This window comes from Denticeps clupeoides, chromosome 10, assembly GCF_900700375.1.
Source record: "Denticeps clupeoides chromosome 10, fDenClu1.1, whole genome shotgun sequence".
Classification (NCBI taxonomy): Eukaryota; Metazoa; Chordata; class Actinopteri; order Clupeiformes; family Denticipitidae; genus Denticeps; species Denticeps clupeoides.
In genome coordinates, this window is record NC_041716.1 from 15,679,274 (window position 1) to 15,702,810 (window position 23,537).

At 40.4% G+C, this 23,537-nt stretch overlaps 1 protein-coding gene across 4 annotated transcripts in view; it reads right to left on the minus strand.

The window, feature by feature from the left end:
• LOC114798140 (metabotropic glutamate receptor 4-like) overlaps nt 1–23,537 on the minus strand; it is a 179,022-nt gene that overhangs the window by 15,188 nt on the left and 140,297 nt on the right. For all 4 annotated transcript variants that reach the window (XR_003751028.1, XM_028993575.1, XM_028993577.1 and 1 more), the window contains exons 5-7: nt 21,703–21,857; nt 20,975–21,115; nt 6,729–6,929 (exon numbers count right to left, since the gene is read on the minus strand). Coding sequence is in view for 3 of the 4 variants with exons in the window: in XM_028993575.1 (XP_028849408.1) it covers nt 6,729–6,929; nt 20,975–21,115; nt 21,703–21,857 (497 nt within the window). In the remaining variant the exon portion in view is untranslated. The remainder of the gene's footprint in view (nt 1–6,728; nt 6,930–20,974; nt 21,116–21,702; nt 21,858–23,537) is intronic.

A 23,537-nucleotide genomic window follows, 5' to 3' on the forward strand; every position in this document is an offset into this window, starting at 1 on the left:
AGTATGACACGTTGTGTGACTGATTGTATTTCTGACTTTGCGCAGATGATAAATTAGATCAAGTAAATGAGGCAAATTTCAAAATAGCATCTACAAGCCTTTAGGCTCTGTATAGATTTACAGTGCATTTGGGGAGAAAAATAACAAATGGCTCCACTGTGATCAGAATTTTAAAAACATGGATGGCCTGTTTGTATGCATCATGCATTGAAACCAGTATATGGAAGATATGACACTGGCCCGGCCTGGGAACATTCAAATCACGACGAGCTTTGCTGCATGCAAGCTGTGCTAAAATGTGCCACGGGCTCAAATCTCCCAGCCGAGTCCGGGAGTTGCTCAGTCAAATAAAAAAAACTCCTCCGAGTACACCGGTTTCCTCATCTAATGGCATGCATACTAGGTTAATTGCCGACTGAATTGATGATGATGATGATGACAATGAGAACTCTTTATTGCACTTGCAATACACCATGTCACCAGCGAAAAACTGGCCATCAACCCAATCATACACATGCACAAACAGTACATATGGGGGTAGACGGGTCAGGAAGATAGGAGATATGGAAAACAGAGAAAACTGAATCACATGGAGAGAGAGAGGTGGAGATTTAAAAAAATATTGTCCATAAGTGTGAGTGAATGCTGTCTGTATGTATGAGTGTGTGCCCTGCCCTGGCTCCCCCACTGTGGCCAGTGTTCTGGGATGGGCTTCTGGCAACAGCAACCCTGTGTAGGCCTAAGCGGTTTTGGTAAGTGAGTGAGTGTGTAAGCTAAAGGAATATAATTCATTCAAAATTATTCAAAGAAACAGCCTCCATTGCGCAGATTGTTTCAGCACTATGGCAAAAAAAAACCCAACATATTAATTACAGCAGTCACTGTTCCACCTATGCACCTGTTCAATGCAGAAAAGAAAAAGAAGGGGGTTATGGGTACTGCTAGATCAGGCACAATGATATGATTCCATGTAAAAACCTCAGACAAATGAAACAGAGACTTTGCAATTAGGGGACTTCAGCGCTGACACTCTGTAATTTACTGCTATTCTTAACACGGTGCACTCCCTCTACTTCTGATTAGTCGGCTCTTTCACTGTAGTGATGTGCCAACACCAGGACTGATAGTTCTGTCACTTCTTCCCATTTGTCTGTTTCTGACACATAAATGAGGATTCTGATGTGTCTAAAGCTGGACTCCTCCTTCTCCCTTTGTTTGAAATGTGGTGAGGATTATAGAAATACTTTTATGTGTTGATGGAAGTGGAGCATGAAAGTCCACTTAATATAAATCTAATCCATGGTACCATAGTTATATATTACATTTATTACATTGATATTAGTATTAATTAATCACATATGAATTAATATGAGTATAATAATGTCATTTGGCATCTAGGCCTGGGCAGCACCATTTCCCGTCCTCTTGCATTAGGTTCTTTTGAAATGCAAACGAGTGTTCTGCCCTCAGGAACAGTGTGCTGGTGGTATCTGTTTGTTTACATGCGGGTCAGTCTGCTAGTGCTCTAATTCAGATTTCGGGGGATTTTGCTGAGGAATGCATTTTCATGTTGCCTTCCTCAATGCGGTTCCTTCTCAAAATGTGTTTCCTAACAAAATGGAGTCTGCATCAACTGATAACACTGCTTTGTGCATTCATGTGAAGAGGTTGTGATTGTGGTGCAATTCATGAAAAAGACTAAAATATAAACAGACCTTGACAGAAAAAAACTAAATATTGCATTGTCTGTAGAAATTAATACAGCGTGCTTATCACCAAACCATGTACTCATAAATGACCAAGACAAAATTGATTTTAGCAGACAAAGTAACATTTCTAAGAAGTGCAGCCTAGCACGCCTGCTGGCTGGCTGCGGCAGTACGATTAGTAGCATCAAACATTCGCCATGTGCATTACAACATCCTGTTTTCCATGTCATCATGGTTTTAATTCAGCAGTTAGTTTTCTTGAATCTGATATCTCTTAAGGAAGCAGCCCCCTAATCAGAAGGTTGCCGGTTCGAATCCAGATCCGTCCCGACACACTGCTCTCCGGTCACCTGTCATGGCTGCCCACTGCATTGTGGATAGTACATGTGCCCTGTTCGATTTTCAATGTTCAGGCATCGCTATATGAAGGAACCCTTATTCATTTATATAGGTCATGAGGTTTCATGGTACCAGGGCATTGGCAGCTGCTGGGCGTTTAACCAGGGGAAGTTCATATTAGTCCTACATCATAAAATTCTGTATGTTATTTATACATGGATTCTGCTCTGCATTCCTTTAACAGAGAATGGACTGTGACCCTTTCATACCTATTTCCTCTCAATGGCCAGGTTGCTCAAATGACCTTGGCCGATCATATTGCGGGTGTTTGACTTAACCCATTTTGTCATGGCCAACGCGCCTCCAGCCCGCTAGAGGGCACCTCACCAGCCTGGGAGACGACGACCCGGAAGAGGAAATGGAAGCGGGCGGTGGCAAGTATAAAAGGGAGGTAACACCAAGGAGACACGCCCGCTCTTTGTATGAGTTAAATGAGTTATATGAGTTTACTCGCCAGAGACGCTAGCTCTCTCACCCACGACCTACGATAATTGAGATTCCCGTAATACGACCTTCGCCTGCCCACGACTTCGAGAATTGCCTGATCCCCTGGAAACCACGAAAGGAACCCCGACCGGAACTTCCTGGCTACAACCTCTTCCTGCCCCTGACCTTGAACCTACCTGGCCCATCGGTTAAGACGGGATTCCATGCTCCCCTACCTTCCTGCCGCCCAAGACCTACTCCCGTCCTGTCCAAGATCCCGAACCATCCTGAAACCCGCCGTCTTCCGGTTCTCCTCTGCCCCGGTCCTTCCCAAAGATCCCGAACTGACTCCCCGCTGCGTTGCAGCGCGTCCATTACTTCCTCATTCCTCGCCGGCCAGGCGCCCCCGGTCCTCCTGCCCCGCTCGCCCAGTGTCCTCCACCGGTTTACGGCTTATCCCCACGCTCAAAGTATGTCTGCAAGTACGTCATCGAATTCCCCCTGTGACACATTTTAAACAGGAGAAGCTTTTCTCTACACCTGCTGATGTAGTGCCAATTGTTGCCACCAATCACAGCAGCTTGTATAGCTGAGGCATTGCACTATCCAACTCCATGTCTTTAAAAAACACCAAGGAAAAAACACACAGCTAACATCTGCTCCCCGGTAAGTGATCTAAACATAGCACATAAAGTCTCCCAGAGTAAAAAAAATGGCTGTAGCTTTTCGGTACACTTCCAACTCATTTAATCAAATTTCCCACTATTGACTAGTTCTAAGAAGCTCATGCATTCCAAATTTGCAAAAACTGCTCCAAGAGATTGTCTATTATGGCCCTTTACAGAATTCCGTAGCGGTCCTAGGAATCCTGCCATTGTGGCTGAAAACACTTTTTCATAGGATTATCTTGAGGGACTGATGTGTGATTTGTTGCTTTTACAAAACTGCTTGATAAGTCTTGCATAGTTTTTTTTTTTATTTTGCAATAACAAAGTCAAATGAGTCAAGTGGTTTAGGAAGGTTCTATTCATTTTTTATTGTTTCATTTTGTTTTGCCATAGGAATGTGTGTCAAACCCAAACCCTGGCAGACAATTTAATGTTCTTTGCACTTTTCATACATTTGGTCTGCAATGTAAAAGATACCCAGATCCCCAAAAACCCATTATCACATTCCCTGAGAAGCAGTGGTCGAGTTTTAAAAACAAATCAGCGCAGAGGGTGAATTTTATTGTTTATCTGACATGTTTTGTGCTAATGAGAGTACACGTTGGGCTTCACCACGGTGGAAACGTTCGTATCATTTATTATTATTATTATTACTACTTAATAGGCATTGCTACTGCTTTTTGCTAATTCATGTGGTCGTGTTCTTTTCATATTAAGACACATTAATACAAACTAGTTTTAAAAAACACTTTTTTTTTCTTTCGCATTTTTACTAAATTCTGCTTTTTCCATTTTAATTCTTCTGTATTCCATTTTTTTTCCACGATTTCAATGATTATGGTGTGGATGTAAAAAAATAACAAATGCAGCATGACAAATCACATTTTATCACTGTTCAACTGTCAGGATTGACTGCAGCTGGGCTCAACACCGGTGGCCAATCCTGATGGCACATAAATGCCGGAGACTTCCGCCCCTTCGGAATCTCCGGCATTTTCGTGAACTCTGGTGAACAGTAGTGAACTTGACCTTTACAACTGTTTATGTATTTTGAGTTCTGGCAATCGCCACACGCCTGTGGGTTTGTTTATGTTCTTTATTTAAGTTCAACTCCCCTTTATTTCCCATTTTGGCCACTGTTTATTTGTATTTATTGTTTAATTGTTAATAAAACCTCTGCGCACACCTCTGCGCTTCCTTCCCCGTCAATCCGTAGACGTGACATCAACAAAGTGCTTCAGCATTTACTGTTAGCTTTTGTAAACCATTTACATGTAAATAATATGTGCATTTCATGCAAAGAACTATTTCAAAATATTGAAATAGTTATTCTTTATTCTTTTTGTAAAATAAAAGTGCTTCACTGTTCAACCCAGGTCTCCCAATGTCTCAAATAAAGAAACATTGGGGAGAGCTGGAATACAGAAAAAGTTGAGCCCACATGCTTTATGAACTGGAACCATTATAATAAAATCACGTTTTGTTTGCGTGACCAAGAGTTTGCGGAGGTGTGCGGAGTTTACGCAAAACTGATCAAGTGGTCTGGATTCGACACTAACAGCCTCGTCACCATTTTTTTGAGTTGTGGCTATAGATAGACCTATTAATTCATTCATAAAATAGCACAAGGGACGGAATGGGGGGATGTTTGATGATTTTGACTTTTTTTTTCGTCAGGGCGGATGGCATCCCACCTCAACGCGGGAGGTATGGATCGCAGTACATTTTCTTTTCTTGTCACATCACTTCCAATGAGCCAGTTCACCTTGTCATACAAGGAGAGCTGAGAAGACCTAATATTTTTCCTGTATTTTTGCCCCAAATCAGTATGCACAGCTTGCTATAGCTGGCTAGTTTCCCGTTCCACAAGCTACTTTCATTTTATGAATGAACTTTTTTTCTTTATTATTGTTGTTTAAAGACAAACAGAAAAGGCTTCTATCATCAGTGCAGCAATTTGTGTTACGACTTCAACTGCAAAGCCGCATAGGACTGAACTCAAAGCTCTGTGGATACCTAAAACATGTTGTCAATCAAAAAAAGGTTCTGCCCCCTTTAGACATTTCCTTCAATCATCAAGCAGCAGCCCAGCGTCCTGGCCTGCCCACTGCTCCACTCACTCCCAGAGACCTTGAGCTTCCCTGGAAGTGATGATTTTAGTGCATTTTTCCAATAAAATGGATCAAGCTCTTCTGTTCTGTGCCATAGAGATCCAGTGAAGCTGCCCTTCACGAGGTTTTAATGTTGCACAGGAATGTATGACAAGAAAAACTGTGTCAAACAATCTAAAAAAAATCACTGATTCTAAACGAGTCCAACATGTTCTAGCATGTGTTAAACCTATATAAATATGACAGTGCACATATACAGTACAGGCAAAATGTTTGGACACACCTTCTCATTCAATTTTGTTTTCTTTATTTTCATGACCATTTACGTTGGTAGATTCTCACTGAAGCCATTAAAACTATTAATGAACACGTGGAGTTATGTACTTAACAAAAAAGGTGAAATAACTGAAAACATGTTTTATATTCTAGTTTCTTCAAAATAGCCGCCCTTTGCTCTGATTACTGCTTTGCACTCTCTTGGCATTCTCTCGATGAGCGTCAAGAGGTCGTCACCTGAAATGGTTCTCCAACAGTCTTGAAGGAGTTCCCAGAGGTGTTTAGCACTTGTTGGCCCCTTTGCCTTCACTCTGCAGTCCAGCTCACCCCAAACCATCTCGATTGGGTTCAGGTCCGGTGACTGTGGAGGCCGGGTCTCCACTTTTTGTTAAGTACATAACTCCACATCTTTACTTTACTTCACTTTATTTAGCAGACACTTTTATCCAAAGCGACTTACAATAGGAAGACACCAGCAATTCTCGTTCGATTTCTATAGAATATTGAGTTTACAAACTAAGAGCCCTGATAAGGCTTAGACTTGTCATTGAAGAGCATGCTCGGAGATTGTTGGGTGCTAGACTAAGAAAAATTATAATGTATTTATACATTTTGTATTTGTTTGTTCAATGTGTACGCATGTGCTTGTGTAAGTGTTAGATTTGTCTGTAATATTTTTGGAATAAGAGGGTTTTCACCTTCTTCTTAAAAGTGGTGATAGTCTCGGCTAGTCGTGTGGAGGAGGGCAGGTTGTTCCACCAGCCAGGGACAACAACGGAGAACAGACATGATTGGAATCGGAGACCCCGTGAGGAACCCACATGTGTTCATTCATAGTTTTGATGCCTTCAGTGAGAATCTACCAACGTAAATGGTCATGAAAACAAAGAAAAAAACATTGAATGAAAAGGTGTGTCCAAACTTTTGGCCTGTACTGTATGAATATCTTTTTCTGACATGTTAGAGAAAATTGAGCTTCTGTTGTACTTGTACAGCAGTCTCCACTGTTCCAGGGTTTGTGCCCTGACCTCTTATTGCACACAACTCACCTTTGCTCTCCAAATGTGGAACAAAAACATCTCCCTATTACGTAATGGAAATTAGAAAAATGGGAATGAATGAAATCTGGGACAACGCACCTGTAAAGTTGACCTTGCGGATGTATCTGAGGAGCACGGTGCCATTGATGGTGTCCATCTTTGAGCAGAGGCCAATTTTCCCCGGGCACAGGTCCTTGTGCATGTTGTGCAGCGCGTGAGCCATGGAGTAAACAGCATCGATCACAAACTGGACTTTACCTTCCTGCTCATAATGCGAGTCTTTCCCAATCCGCTCGTGGTCTGAAAAAAAAAAAATCTAATTAAAAGGAAATAGAGAACTGATTTCCATCACTTTAAAGGGAAATTTCTTAATCCTGCTAAGAGCTAAAAAAAGAATCATGATGCATTGAAAATATTTTGACATTCACTCAAATGAAAGGATTCACGAGGAGTGAAGATTAATTAATTCGATTAAGCCTTTTCAGTTTGCAGACTTGAAAACACGGCAGGCTTCACAACAGCCTGCTGGTATTAGTTGTATGGTGCAAAATATGTCCTTTTGTGCCCCACAGTGCTTAAACCAGCCTGTTTGTACATATTTTTACAGCCCAGGTAAAGCAAAAATATACTTGTTCAATATTAATCGCAGTTCTGCTCAGGTAGTTTCAAAATACTAGTTTCTAGAACGACTTTCTGTGTAATCTTACTAATGGCCACCTTTCAAATGAAGAACAGCTAGTTCAATCACTTTGGTCTTTCTGAAACGCCATTTTTTTATTTCTTTTGTCATGGCCGAGGCACCAACATGTTTTGACCGGAATTCATCAGTTCCTGCCATGTTAAGGATATGTGCGCCGCCTGGCTTGGTAATGATGGCTATGCTTTTCTGCTTAAGCCACCCGAGTAAACAACATGGCAATTTGCTGTTCTGAACGCATATGGCTGCGGTAGCGGGTTAGCCTGCTGTTGGCAGCATGAGAAACACAAACGCCCACAGGCCGATTTAACCCCACCATGCATCAGGCCTCACGCAATTAATCAAAGATGGTCCCAGAAACACTTTCGTTGTAACACCCACAATGTTAATTTGTGCACATAGGCTGATTACATTTTGAGTACAAGCCATCACTGGGGCTCTTCTCTGTTATATGAGCTCATTACGGCTGATATTAGACAAGGGTGCAGCAGGCAGAGTCTGCGTTTACCCAAACGGCTTCTGCTTTGTAGCTCCAAAAAAAAATTATAAAATAATCAAACTAATCACAGACTAATTTCAGAAATATTTCTAAGAATGAAATTAGTATGGTTTTATAACTTCTAATTGAATTACAGAATGTAACAGGCCGAATATGCTAAAGAGCACGCTGGCAGGACAAACAGTTTTAGAGTAGCCCAAAAATCAAGCATGGAACAGATCACTAATCACAAATATTCCAAATTCCTATTCAGGATTACAGATAATTAAGATCATTCATAGACAGACACTTGTCTATTTGCATGGAGCATTTCAGCAATCTTGATTGGTGATTGTTTGAGTGTCTTTGAGTGGAAATTTTCACTGGGTCATCACCACATGCACACTTTAATGTGGGTTTTGGTGTAAAGTGGAGAGAGATACAGAATGAAAAACAACCAAAATACATAATATGAACTAGGACAGAACAACAGCACATGGCAAATAGTTTATCTACGGCCATTTTTACACCCCTCATCAAATGTGATGTATTTACATAGAGCCTAGACTGCACATTCATTTTGGAGTTTACCTTCTTACCACCCCAAGTGGATGTTTGTCTCACAAAAGCGCACAAAATGCACTTTGGAGATGAATGTATTTAGTTTCAGTCGAAATGGTTTCACTCTCAAACTCTTAAGGGACCCAAGATTCATAAACCATATTGTCTGATAAGACAAAAACACAGATCACAGACAGGAGAGCACCAAGCCAGCATTCTTCTGTGCATCTCTTTACACAGGGTTCATTCCAAGACTTTTTATTTGATTCCAAAACTTTTGGGAAAACTCATTAACATTGCATAGTTATCAGAGATGATTTACCTTTCCTTATTCATCTAATTATTGTGGTTTTTTTTTTTTAATAATGTGTATTGGTACAAAATGTATTTTATGGTGTGTACAAAACACCATGTTTGGTGTCATGAAGACTTTCCTGGGCGACTCGGGACGGATAAACCCTTCCAAGGCGTAGGACTTGGGGGTGACTTGCTTTTGCACTTTGTAAGTTTGTCCTCCCAATAAACTGTGTTCCTTTTCCCTACTCTCGGTGTCCATTGTGTCCATTCCCCCCTCAGATGTGACATTCAGTCTGAGAATGTTTTTGAGCATGTGTATGTGAAAGAGAAGAGTATTTGAGCTAGATAGTGTAGTATTTAGTGGTTGTAGCCTGGTGGGTAACACACTCGCCTATGAACCAGAAGACCCAGGTTCAAATCCCACTTACTACCATTGTGTCCCTGAGCAAGACACTTAACCCAATGTGTCTCCAGGGAGGACTGTCCCTGTAACTACTGATTGTAAGTCGCTCTGGATAAGGTGTTGTAAATGTAAATGTATGCAGGAAAATTAGGAATTTTTATTACTCAGCGTAAAGTAAGGGGACACTTCAGTCTCACATCCAAGTTCTGTGACTTTTGTGGGTTTTCTGTTATTCCATCTTCCATCCAAGTCGTCCATTCCTCTGAACTTACTTCTATCTTCAAGCCACTCCTAGATTTGGCACTCGGACTTTCCAGCTCCGAAGCGCGCAGTCCTTGGCTCGACTAGTCAAGCACCGAACGACTTCGAAAGCCAACTGACAGCCACGGGGCGCGATATGCAGCAGCTACCCAACAGAAGACCTGAGCAGACATGGTGCCAACAGCCGCAACAAAGCGATGCTGATGAAAGCCACAACAGTGCAATGCAATGACCGCCCTCACAGAAGAGCCCTCACTCATCACACGTGCCAGGTCCCTTACATCTCATAACCTTACATCTTTGAAGTGTTTTGAAAAGAAGAGTTGAGATTCTACACCACAGTAAACATGCCCCTGTCCCAACTTTGTTGAGACCCGTTGTCACAGTGGATGCCGCAAGAACCAGGCATACCTGTACAACGTCTCCCGGGAACACTGAGTGCAGGTTGCGCCCCTCCTGATTCCTCCCTATGTAAGTTTGAATGCAGCAGTGCTCTGTGTTTCGGTATTGACTCATGAACCTAACCTTGTTTGAGTGAGGAGAGGTGCTTCCTGCGTTCTATCAGTTTCTTGTCTTGTTAAAGTCATAGACTTTAAGTCATAGTTTGTGGACACTCAGTGTTTAGGTTATATAGTGTTCCAGTAAAAAAAAAAAAGAAGATTTTTATTGATCCGCGCTTGGGTTCTCTTCCTTTTTATGACACACATACAGGTTCTCGATCCTGTTGTGCTGTAACATCTGTAGCAAGCATCATTTTTTAATTTAGCTAATTATGTAAATAAAATGTAAAACTTTCTCAATGTATCTGTGTTCTGTTGTGAAATTAAACACTGGCTCATATGATTTATTTTATTCTAATTTAAAAAAATGAGTGGAATGTTGAATTTGGGTGATATAAGGCAGGGTGATGTCAGCATTAGATGAATCCTCTGCATTTTTACATGCTGCTGCACTGAACTCATGAGGGGTGCAGGATGCACATAGGCATGTTTTTATTATAAACACATCAAACTCAACTCCCTCCCGGCTCTGCCCCCACTCCCCTCACTCCCCTCTTCTGCTCCACAAACTTTCTGAACTCTAAATCACACAAACTGACCATGCACCAGTCACTCTGTGCAGCTCTGGTCTGCCATCTACCTCACTTTCACTTCGTCACTTTAAACTTAAAACTCTGTTGCACTATTGGTTTTTGCACTCTCCTGATGTTGCACTCTCCACCATGTGCCCTTATTTGTATATGGTGTTTTTAAAATTGTATATTGTGCCTTTCTTTTTAAATTGTATTTATACTCTGTATTCGTTACTGTTACTGTTTTTGTATTTAATGTTACTTTTATGGGTCAGAGAGTAACGTAATTTCAATTCTCTGCATGTCCTGTACATGTGGCAGAATTGACAATAAAGTTGACTTGACTTGACTTCCTTATTCAGCCTATTCTGTTAGTTTTATGTCTGTGCCAATGCTGTTCTGTTTCATTTGGCAAAATAAAGCCTGATTTTGTTCAAAAAGCTGTAGTAAAATGCATGTTATAAATAAAAACTCTAAATGGATATATTTTATAAAAGTCACTCAAGGGGATCATGAGGCTAAAAGGAAATTATGGATTTTGTATAATGTAGTGGAGCAAACAAAACATTTTTGAAACATAGTGGAGTTAAATAAAAAATGTAAATACAATAACCCAAAACCACTATAAAACCCACACTATAGTCCACTATAATTTGATGCATCAGCAACGGCAAGATCTATTCTTTTACATTTCATTCTGTTTCTGAGAGTCCTATGCAGAGATAAGCTTCGGGCCACAGTAGCAGGGCTGCCTGCTTAATCTTCCATGTATGACTGTGGTTTGGTTTTGTTTATGCTTGGATATCGCATGGCAAAATGCTAATAAAAGTTTACGAAATGTGTTCAGTTGTCAGCTTCTGTTTCTACTGAATTTATCATCAGTTATCTGCGAAAAAAAAAAGTAGAAGAAATATATGCCTCTATAATTGGTGTCAAAGAAACGCAGACACGGAGCCATACAGACACTTTCACAAACACTGAAGTGTTGTAATAGGAGTGCAGACCAACTAAATGTGCAGGAAAATGCAGTGTGGAGAGACTAGGCCCATGCATTGCTCCAGTCATCACCACTACTGAACAATTTCGTTTGCAGACACACTAACGGTTGTTCTTCATATTGCTGCTCATTTTGCATAAAATGAAATAACTGAGCTAACCCTAACCCTAACCCTAACCCTAAACACTCAGTGAGACAAATGAATGTCTCTTTTATCTTTTCTGAATATCTCTTTTCATTTTCAGGTATATTTTTTTCAGCCAACATTACAGCCTTTTGATAATTTGGCCTTCTCATAATAAAGCAACCTGCATATTTTTACTATATTTACAATATGCATTCTGACTATGAAAGCCATTTTACTGCTATGAAAAAAAAGCATTTAAAATAAAAGAGAGAAATGTATTCAAACATTAAAACAGTGATAACTTTGACTTTTTATCAGCCTTAATTTAAATTTAGTCAGGACTTCCCTGCAGTCCCTTCATAGGGATTTTTATTATCATACAGCTTTAGATTAAGTATGGAACAAAGATAAGCTTGAATATCATGTATTTTATAGCAAAAGGAAATCAGGAACATATGGAGAAATATGAGACCTGAAGTAAGCCTGGGTAAATTATTAGATTCTGTTTTTAGATCCTGCAAGTGTCTTTGTAGGGATTTGTGGGGTGTCGTTTTATAGCATAATGAAAAAAAGTTATTACGCTCCTTGAAAAGCAAAACTCTGTGCTCATGGCATTTTGCTATACTTCCAGTATCTGAAAACACAGTTTTCTTTTTTGAGCAACCTGTTATCAGTGTTTGTGAAGGTGAATCAAATTATATTTGATTAATTGTATGAAACAATGTGAGGAGGAAGGGGGCATTTAGAATTAACAAAAGATGGGAAATGGAAGACAGGGATGACAAGAAACAAAAAAGAAAGGTGAAAGTAAGAACAGAAAAGGTTGTCATGAAGGAGCAAAAGTGTGTGAATTAATGGCCGTAGTAAAAAAAAGAGAAATGAAGAGACAAATGATAAAGACAGAAAGCTGCTGGAAATATATCACAAGATAAAGGTTGAATACACATAAAGGCAGGATGAATTGAAAGAAGTCGAGTGTGGAAAGACCCTAGTTACAGAGTACTATGAACAAGGACAAAAAGAAAGAGCCTTCATATTGGCAAAGGTGACACTAAATCACAAGTGCAGTCACCTTCACTGCATCGCAGGCAGCAATGACGATGCCAAGCATCCCAGCTGGGCATTGGTTGCCATGGAAACATCATGCCATCATGTCATGACATCAAGAGTATACTGACCAAGGACTAGGAATATGTGCTCACTTCATGTTTAAACTCCTCTGCTCTAGTTCTCTAGTTTTTAACTGTGATACAGTTTGGATTTTCAACAACTGCTCGCACATTGCTTTGCTATTCAATTCTCTATATCCTTGGCAAATATCGATGTGGCTGGATGTTTGTCTGTCTTTGATTTCAAGAACTAAAAAAAAAAAAATACTGTGTCTATGTGGATGAGAACGGAAGGAAAAAAAGAACATTGAATGGGCAATGATGGCAGTTTCAAAGTGCGCTGGATTGAGTGCATGAAGCACTGCAGGAGTGCTCTGTGTCTGCACCAGCCCAAAACACTTCCAATCCGATACGAGAAAGCTGTCACAAATCGTGGAGGTGAATTGACAGTTTTTCTTTTTTATATGAGACACTGCAAAAGAATATTTGATACACAATTTGGTTATGTAATTTCAGAACTAGTATTCCAATTACACTAATTTTGCCCTTATAAACACCGATGGCTTAGAAATGATGTGTAATGATGCAAACTGAAGCTTTCCACCTTTGATGAGCAGTAAATGTCCTGACTATTTTTTGATGCTACTAATTTACTACTAACAATCAACCGACTAGGAGAAATTGATTTAAAGAAGAAATAAAAACACCGATCATGACTTTGCTTACAGGCTGTGGAAGGACTGAATCCATGAGAGATCTATAGATCACTGCATTTCTCAGGCCACCCTGAAGAACTCTGGCCAGATTTAGATTAGTGACAGAGGCAGAGGTGCATGTCAGGCTTGGCTGGCTTTATCCGCTCTCTCGAGTGGGCTTAGGACCTGACTCCCAGCGTAACATGAAAGGGCAGCACAGTCAAGTGAATTGATAAGCCAATGTTGCTCCTTCAAGATTGCTTTGATCTCTGAGATTGTTTCTGCTCTCCAAGCTAATTGAAAAAAGAAGCCCTCATATCTCTCCTCACACCAGTGTGAAAAAAACACTTAATTCCAATTAGAATATGTGTAGTCTATCTGTAAGATTTTACATCAGGTCCATTATTTCTGTACAATATAACAACAAATGAGACAATTAATTGATTGTTTTATAAGGATTTGATATACACATTAAAAAGTTATCCATATGACAATTCAAGAAATTGCTTTGAGATGGTCCATGACGCATTGCATATTATAAACCATACATATCGCAGCCTACCCCAAGCCCTACCACCTATCCTCAACCAAGGCACACTTGCAAGGAAGCTTGAGTAGTGTCGGACCACAAAGCTGGTTTTGGGCCAAACATAATTAAGATTAAGAATTTGGTGACTTGACCCCACAGTGTTAAACGCTGTGCTGTTATGCCTCCTCAGTGATAAAAAAATCGGAAACTACATGAGGAGTATTCCTGAAGCTGCCAGTGACGGAAATGAATAACTGGGAATAGAAAAACATTAGTGAACACAAAAGGCAAAGTTAATTTAATTCTTTGTCCAAATCATTAAAAGAAATACACTGAGGTCTAATGCAGTTGCCCTGGGTTACTTTAAGTTCCCAATTTCAAAGCTGATGTGTAATTGCCTGTGATTTTTTAATCAAGTCGTTGTCCAAAGTTCAATTTCCCCTAATCTTGTGTAATGAGTCTAGTTAGAGTTTCCCAGTCAGGCGGAAGTGGCTAAACATGTCCGCTGTGCGATTTGGGCCTCCGCATGGCTGCTGCTGCTGGTGCTACTGTGCTGAGTTAAATGAGCTTAGCATCGTTCGACCCGTCCGCAGCACCATTGATCAGCTGAGGCTCAGGTTATCACTCGGACAACTGTGCACAGCGACCTGATGATTTAGCCGGTGCCACGGCCTGTGTGAATCCTGGCTCGGTGCCACACACCATAAACCACAAGCAAAGCTGGACGTGCTTCTAAGCCATCTGAGGGACAGAAGAACTTTCTCTGTGCTCTCAGTTTATCATTTTACTCATTCTGTCTGAAGGTGAAGAGTAGATTTAAGCAATAGTTTGCCGATTCACTTGTGTGCAATTTGTTCATCTTTAATATGGGATTCACGTAATTTGTACAATTATTGGTAGATCTGTTTAAAACATGTTGTCACGGGTGGGCTGGACATGGCATGAAGGAGGACGCATTCGCACGATCACAGGACAGGGGTTAAACACAAACTTCACGAGACAGGGGAACATCTACATGCACAATGACCCGACCGCGAACAGACACGAACAGGATAGTTTTATACAATTATATAAATATACACCAGGTGAACACGATCAGGGAACATTACACAGGACGAACATGAAACTCCGGTCCGGACTCCGGATCCGGAGTAACCCCTTCCGGTCCGGATCATGACACATGTAAACATTAAAACTATTTATTGGCAGCAGAGTTTTGATCTGCTGAATCAAGGGATGTGTGATCGGGCAGAAATTTTGAATCGTTCTAACTATTGTTAACTATTCGGCAGCTTGACCCACATTGTCCAATAGGAATTCAACAAGTTCTGGGAATGGATTGTACAAAGATTCAAATTTGTCCAATATGTAACAAAGCACAAAACAAGGACTGGGAAAATAATTCTAATATATTTTCTGTCTCTTATAAATATGTGGAAAATGCAAACTACCATACGTTTTTACACACTGTCACAACTGTTAAAGAAGCGGACCTTATTGGATTGGTGGCCGGTTCGAATACCAAACCACCAATGACAATCACGTTAAGTTTCAAGAGAACATTTGCTGCCAATGTAAAGAAAAATGCCACTATATGCTTTTTCATGCATTCGTGCACCATGATGGCAGATATTGCAACCTCAAAATATAGCCATGTCTGACAGTGTTGGAGCTGTAATTTTGTCGTTTTTGCAGTAAATATACTTTTAATACCAGCAACAATTAATTCAGCTAACTACAATGATTCATTTGAAAACTACTGCTGGTGTTACTATTCCATAAACCTTACAAACCACATCCTTCATGTACACACCAGGTTTGGCTGTGTACAGGGCTGAATGTTAATGCAAGGAGCATAAGGATCCAATATCTCAGTGCATATATGGGTTTATGTCTGCCTTCAAAAAGAAGACAAGAACACTGATTCATGAAAAAAGAAGTCTTCAAAGCCATCTGTACTAAATTTAGTTTCAGATCCATCAGATCTGAGGAGGTTTTTCATGATATGATTCATGATCTGCTCCCAGTGCATTGGCTCAAAGTAAGGCTGCTAAGTGGCCTGCGACATGAATCTCAAGGCAATTTGAGTCATGCTGAACATATGCATGTATGTTCTCTTAATGTCACATCCTTTCATGTAGGGAAGAAAAGTGCATAAATAGCCCCGGGACAACAGAAGGGAAGCTTCAAATCCAGGAGTGCTGGTATAAGGAAGGTGGTGCTGAGACTTGATGTTAAGGTTGTCTCGAGAACGTCTTCATTCAGCTTAAGCATCAGAAGCAGGATCAGTTCACTGCATCGTCTGCACACTGCCTGCAGGCCCCATTCAATGATGCTGCAGCGAGAATTTCGTTCCCCCTGACAAAATCTCTCCATGAAGCTCAGCTTCACCTAGCTGTGTCATACTTTACCACGCTTAAATAAAAAGTATGCAAATAAGTATGTATGTGTGTGTGTGTCTTAAAGCTGTTAAAATTGTGATGAGATACTGGATGAGGCATTACTGCATTTGATATGCACTTTCTCAGTCTTTCCGATTGCAATGTGCTGTAAGGACCCAAAAGGGAATTGTCATTATCTGAAAGGAAATGAAGTTGTCATTATCTGCAGTATTTGTCAGAAAAAGGACCTTTGATAGTAAAAATGAGGGACAAATTGCATGCCTGATTTAAATGTTTGAGAGCTTGAATAGGCTGATTGCGTTTGTCAATTGGTTGCATTTCAAAAGCTCTAATGATTCAATATAATTCATAGTAAAAATGTGTTGCAGGCTTCACAGCTCACAGCTTTAGCTATGCATGCTTCATAGCAATAAATGAATTAATTCATTTTAGACTTAAAGAAAAGCAAGCTTGAAGATCTGCACTTTCCACAGGCTGGTCATAGTTTATAGTAACATTGGAATTACAAAAAAACCTTTGGGGATTCTCAGCCTACATTCAAATGATCAATTTATTGATTTGCATGAATTATATCATGGTGCAGCTATAGCACCCTGAACTGACCCATTACATTAAAATCTGTACCTTTCTCTAGCCAAACTATTTTTGTAGTGCATTCTCCCTAAAATGCATACATTGCTCTATAAATCTTCTTCTTCTTCTCTTACTCTTGCCTTTGCATCTTTCTCTTTCACCCAAACCACCTGTATGTTCTGTCTCATCTGTAACGGCTCCTCTAATACACTCATTCTTAACCCTGTCTATCCTTATCACTCAGACACTCACTCGGATAAATCTCAGCATAACATGAAGTTCTTTATTAAGCACAATTCTACAGGAAAGGTAAATTACTAAAAATGCGTTGGTGCTTAAAGTGCTTCACTGAGCTAAAATTAAGACAAGATCAATTAAATCATACGTGTTTGTTGCGTGAACCACATTGAGTTTACAGAATTTTTTCTCCCCCAAACAGCTGCTCACACCATCACACCAGCTAGTCACACCATTCAGAAATTAGCTCGCATGTGCGACCAAATTGGTTGCACTCAAGAGCCCTGCTGCATTCTCTTCTTCAACTCTCTTTTTAAGTTTCCCATTGCTCTAGGCTGTTGAATCCAAGTAACTATTGCCAGCTGTACTGCATGTAACCTGACCATCCCGCTGTCCTCCCTCTCATTCACACATTGACCTGCTTTCCTCTCCTCTCTGGAGCATACAGTGCAGGCCAAAATTTTCTTCTCATTCAATGCGTTTTCTTTATTTTCATGACCATTTACGTTGGTAGATTCTCACTATGAATGAACACATGTGGAGTTATGTACTTAACAAAAAAAGGTGACATAACTGAAAACATGTTTTATATTCTAGGTTCTTCAAAATAGACACTGTTTGCACTGATTACTGCTTTGCTCACTCTTCTCTTGATGAGCTTCAAGAGGTCGTCACTTGAAATGGTTTTCCAACAGTCTTGAAAGAGTTCCCAGAGGTGTTTAGCACTTGTTGGCCCCTTTGCCTTCACTCTGCGGTCCAGCTCACCCCAAACCATCTGGATTGGGTTCAGGTCCGGTGACTGTGGCGTTCAGGTCTCCATAACTCCACATGTGTTCATTCATAGTTTTGATGCCTTCGGTGAGAATCTACCAATGTAAATTGTCATGAAAATAAAGAAAACACATTGAATGTGTCCAAACTTTTGGCCTGTACTGTATCTCTACACATCTTCCACCTACACCCTACTCTTTATACATACTCTTACAAAGTCTTCTGCAAACAGCATAGTTTATGGGGACTCCTGTCTAATATCTTCTGTCAGCTTATCCATTACCATAGCAATAAAGGGCTCAGACCTGATATTTGGCGTAGACCCATCTTCACCTTGAACACTACTACCATACTGAATACTGCTGTCACACTGCACTTGTACATGTCCTTCAATACTTTTACATAATTCTCTGTCACTCCTGACTTCCCCAGGGAAAACCACAGCTCCTTTCTAGGCACTGTGTCATATGCTTTCTCAAGGTCCTGCTTATTTTGGACCTTCTCTGAACTTCTTTACCCTAAGAGCCAATGTTGCATCTGTGGTGCACTTTCCTGTGATGAAAAACATGCTGCTGCTCACTTGTTTCCACCATTATTTCCCACATTCCATGCTGTGGCTGGTCAACTTTAACCCCATGTTGTTACTACAGCACTGATACCAGTTCACTTCTCCTGCACCTATCAGGCATCCTCTCACTTTCAAAGATTGTATTAAGTTGAATTGGATTGTATTAAAACTCCACTTCCATCTCCCCTAAACACCACCATGCTTCCACAGGTATGTCATCTGTACCAAGAGCCTTGACATCTTCATCTTCCTCATAACTGTACCTCTTTGCTAATGTTTGGCTCCTCCTGGCTTGCAATCTCTGCCCCATCTGACTTTTTGTCTCTCTTATTTTCTTCATTCATCAGTGCCTCAATGTGTACTTTCACTCTGCTCAACACACAATCCCTGCCTGTGAATACATTTAAACAGCTGTCCTTTATCGCCTTCACCTGCTGCCCATCTTTGTCCCTTTCGTTCAACTCGCCGTATGCATGCCTGAACTTTAGCTTTTGCCACCTCTCTCTTTGACTGACGGATTCATCTCCTAGTACTCCTGACTACTATCTTCATCCGTCTGACTCTCACCTCTTCACCAATTCTTCCAAATGCTCTCCTGTGCTTCCTAATTTAAACTCATCTGATGTTAGCTGGACAAACAGGCATGGCACAATAGAGGTTACAGGAATGAGCAGTTTCTAAATAATTAACACACATAGATTACAATTGCAAAAAAAAAGAAAAGAAAGAAGGGGAAACTCCACAGAAGGAGCCTGGATCTGAAGAAATGGGGTAAACGGGGTAAAGCCCAGAAGCTGAGGGAAAGAGGAAAACAGTAAGAATGAAGAAAACCTCTTTTGTACTTGGCATTGGACTCCCAAGAACGGTTGCCACAGACCAATCAGACTGTCCTTTGATGTATTTGCCTTGTCCAAGCAAAACTCCACCTCATGCCTCTCCCTCTTCTTAAAATAAGTGTTCACCACAGCTATATCAATCCTTTTTGCAAAATCATCCACCATCTGACCTTCTGCATTCCTCTCTTTTACACCATATCTACCTATTACCCCTCCATAACCTTTATTCCCCTTAACATTCCTGTTGATGTCTGTTCCAATCACCACCCTCTCTCCCATAGGTACACTATACATCTCACTTCACTTTCTCACCCATTTCACACCCCATCTGTGGGGAATATGCACTAACTCACCATCACTCCTACAATTTCCAACTTTAGAGTCATCAGTCTTTTGATCCCCAAATTACTCTTAATATACTCTTCCTTCACAATAACACCTGCCCCATTTCACCTGCGATTCACCCCATTGTAGAACTATTTGAAACCTTCTCCAGTACACGAAGCCTTACTTCGTTTTCACCTGGTCTCACACACACAAAATATATCAACCTTCTTTTTCTCCATTATGTCAGCCCGATCTCTCCCTTTAACTGTCATGCTGTCAACATTTAAAGTCTCTACCCTCACATCAGATCTCCTACCCTTTTTCCTCTCCTCCTGCCTCCTGACATGCCTTCTTCTTTTGCCAACAGTAGTCCAATTTTCACTAGCACCCACTAGGCTAACAGTTCTGTTTTACACCGCATTCCCTTCCTGACATTTATCACGGTTTGGGAATGGAACGAAGAAATACATTATATTATAGTGTGGGTTATTTGAAGCATTCTTCAAATAGCATTTTGTACTCCCAAATATTCCGTGGTTAAAGTTAGAATTAGGATTGGAACATTGAACAATTTTGACTCATTTACATTTACGGCATTCGGCAGACACCCTTATCCAGAGTGACTTACAACGTGCTTCCATGTTACCATCAATAAAGTGATCTATCCAGGTTCACTAGGACCCTCAACTATGAATACAATCTTTTTATTCTCTCTGTTGTGGTTTCTATACATAATTTCGACAATTAGAGGGTTACAAGTTCATCTAAATATTATCTAAAGAGGAAGGTTCTTGAGCTGCCGTTTGAAAGTGCTAAGTGACTGAGCTGTTCTGTCCTCGAGGGGAAGTTCATACCACCACAGAGGGGCCAAGACGGAGAAGAGTCTAGATGAACGTTTTCCTTTTACCTTCAGAGATGGAGGGACCAGGCGAGCAGTACTGGAGGCTCGGAGTATACGAGGTGCAGTGCGAGGTGTAATAAGGGCTGTGAGGTAGGATGGTGCTACTCCATGTTTGGCTTTGTAGGCCAGCATCAGTATTTTGAATATTTGGGAGCCAGTGGAGGGAACGTAGCAGAGGGGCGGTGTGGGAGAATTTGGGAAGGTTGAAGATCAGTCATGTTGCTGCATTTTGTATTAGTTGTAGAGGTCGGATGGTACTTAGAAGTAGACCGGCTAGAAGGGAGTTACAGTAATCCAGTCGTGAGATTACTGAGGACTGAACCAGTATCTGCATGGCCTGTGTTGTCAGATAATGGATTTTCACTCATGTTGTAAAGAAGGAATCTACATGAGCAGGAAAAATTGCTGATGAGAATCAACAAATTATGTTAACTTTAGAGCAATACACTTCAATATGAAAACAGTGCACACTGGGGTAAACAATGCCATAAGTCAGTCCCTTACTTGTGCATTTTTTAATGCCTGATCCTTTCTTCAGAGCATGCCGACTTAGCTTGCATTGGAAATTGTCCTCCCAAAACTCAGCAAACCAGATGTTCCTCCTGTTGTTTTCCAGAGTTCGGCTGATGAAGTACCGGTCAAAACCTAAAAAGAATGGCACAAATTGACTTCATGCCTGTTAATTTTTCTCTAGTACAATTCTTTATGTTTCTAACAAAATGTACAGTGTGTAAATACTGTGTTATCTTTATGCTTTTTTCCAACATGCAGTTTCCAGTGTTTGCTGCCATGGCTTTATTTCATGCATCAGCCTGGGACAGTGCACAGACTTTTTGAAAGATTGCCAGAGACACAGCAAGAAAATGCAATGCCCATGAAATTCATAATGCCAAAGAATGTGTGAAATGCAAAAAAAAATAAAAAATCTAAATCCATTATTCTCTCAAGGACATTCTTTCATCTAGTTATAGAAGTCTAGCATTTTTAATCTTGACTTCCTGAATGCATATGGGAAGGGATTTTCATGACTTGTCTTCTGGAATGACCCAAACTGCTTTAAAAATGATACGGTATTTGTTTTATCCTAAATATCTCTTCTATCAAGTATGAAACAATCATGCATGAAGAACATACGCTTGCGTAAAAGAAAATTAAAATATAGCTTTACAGCATGGATGTTTAATATCCAGACACCCTGTGATGAACTGAGGTAATTTTAGCACTCTTTGTACCTCTGATGGACTGGCGTTTTGGCAGGATGGTTATCGCTCCCTCTGCCATCTCCTCTTGGTCTAGCACTGGAGATATTTTGGACCCCCAGCTGTCAGATCCGACCCACAGGAAATGACCCGTTTGATTGGCCTTCTTTGCTGCTTGTAGGAGTTGCCTGGGAGATAAGTAAAGATTGAAAACTCATTAGGATCATGCAGGTCTGAAGTGTAATAAATATGGCAGCAGGTATCAAAAAAATTACTTTCTGAAAAGATTTACAAGGTGTAAAAAAACTTTTAGTAAACATTTTCTGCTCTCATAAAAGCATAGAATAAAGCATAGAGGAAAACAGAGACTGGTTGAGATCAGTCCTCTGAGAGCACAGGGATGTTCCCAACCTGACACTAGTTATCTGTGATGGAGTATGCCCTGCGCTGCTGTAGCATTAGCGGAAACTCCACTCTGTGCTCATTTCTCTATCCATGTAGTCACACTAATAGAACAGGAGCAGTAGGGAGAGCAACAATAACCCAGTTAATGCTCTGCTATCACACAAAAAATGAAATAAATTAATTAATCTGACCTCCACTCTTGCAGTTTTTGTTCTGGTTTACATGTAACAGAATGTGTATTGAAAACTGATAAGACTGGAATTTCTGGCAAAACTGGGTTCATTTATTCCATTTCCTTGGTATATTATCTTTGAAATGCGCAAACATTGCCTGCCAGTAGGGAGCCCATCCGGGTTTAGGACGGATGGATAATTGCAGATTTAATATCCTTTCAAATACACTCATGAGTGCTAGTTGCCAGAAGTACTTTAAGTCAGGAATTATGGGATGCAATAAAATTAATGACCTTGATATATAAAAATTACTGTTTTGTCTAACGAGGACATAATTGAGCTGTTGGCACCAAAATGACTTAACCGCTTGATTTTGTATAATTAATGCTAAAAGTACAATTGCAAAACTACAAACTTCAGGGCAAAACTAATTTATAACATCTTATGTGAAAGAACATTGCACAGGACACAGTGGACACAATGAAAAGTGTCCTCTGCATCTAACCCATCACCTTGTGAGCAGTGGGCAGCCATGAAAGGCACCCGGGGAGCAGTGTGTGGGAACAGTAACTTGCTCAAGGGCACACTAGTTGCACCATTGGGATTTGAACCCGCAACCAGTTACAGGTTCACTTCCTTAGCCAGTAGGCCACCACTGCATCCAGGAATTAGTCTAGCAGTGTTCCAGTGTCATTTGGTCATATGAACCTAGACTCATTCATAATAAATAACTAATATGTGACTGTGTATGTATGTATGTGTGTGTATATACATTGAGAGCGAGAGAAAGTAGAAATATAAATAGTGTGCAATTGTGATCATTTTTCATGTGGACATACTGCTTAGCTAGAAGTAACAACTATTGCGAAAGGAAAGCAGTTATTTAAAGACTCCTGGTGTTTGCCGCTGTTCATGGACACAAATATTAGGTCCTTCACTGTAGCCCCAGGTACAGCACAAATTGCTAAGGAAGCAGCAGAGCATATGATAATTACACACATCATGCTTAATAATTACACACCTTACTGGAATTATGTGCTTAAAATGGTGGCTCTATTTATAAAACTGAGGCAAAATGGTGTTTAATTTGTGATGTGAATTATTGGACATGTTTTAACTTGTTCCCTTGTACACACAGGGATTGAATTTCATGGCCCTCAATAAGACATAGCGCATTAATGTCACATCAAGTACTGTATGTCTTCTGGATTTACACAAATATACGGATACAAACTAGTCATCTGTATTTTATATGCCAACTACCTCACTTGTCACTTTGTCACTTTAAAC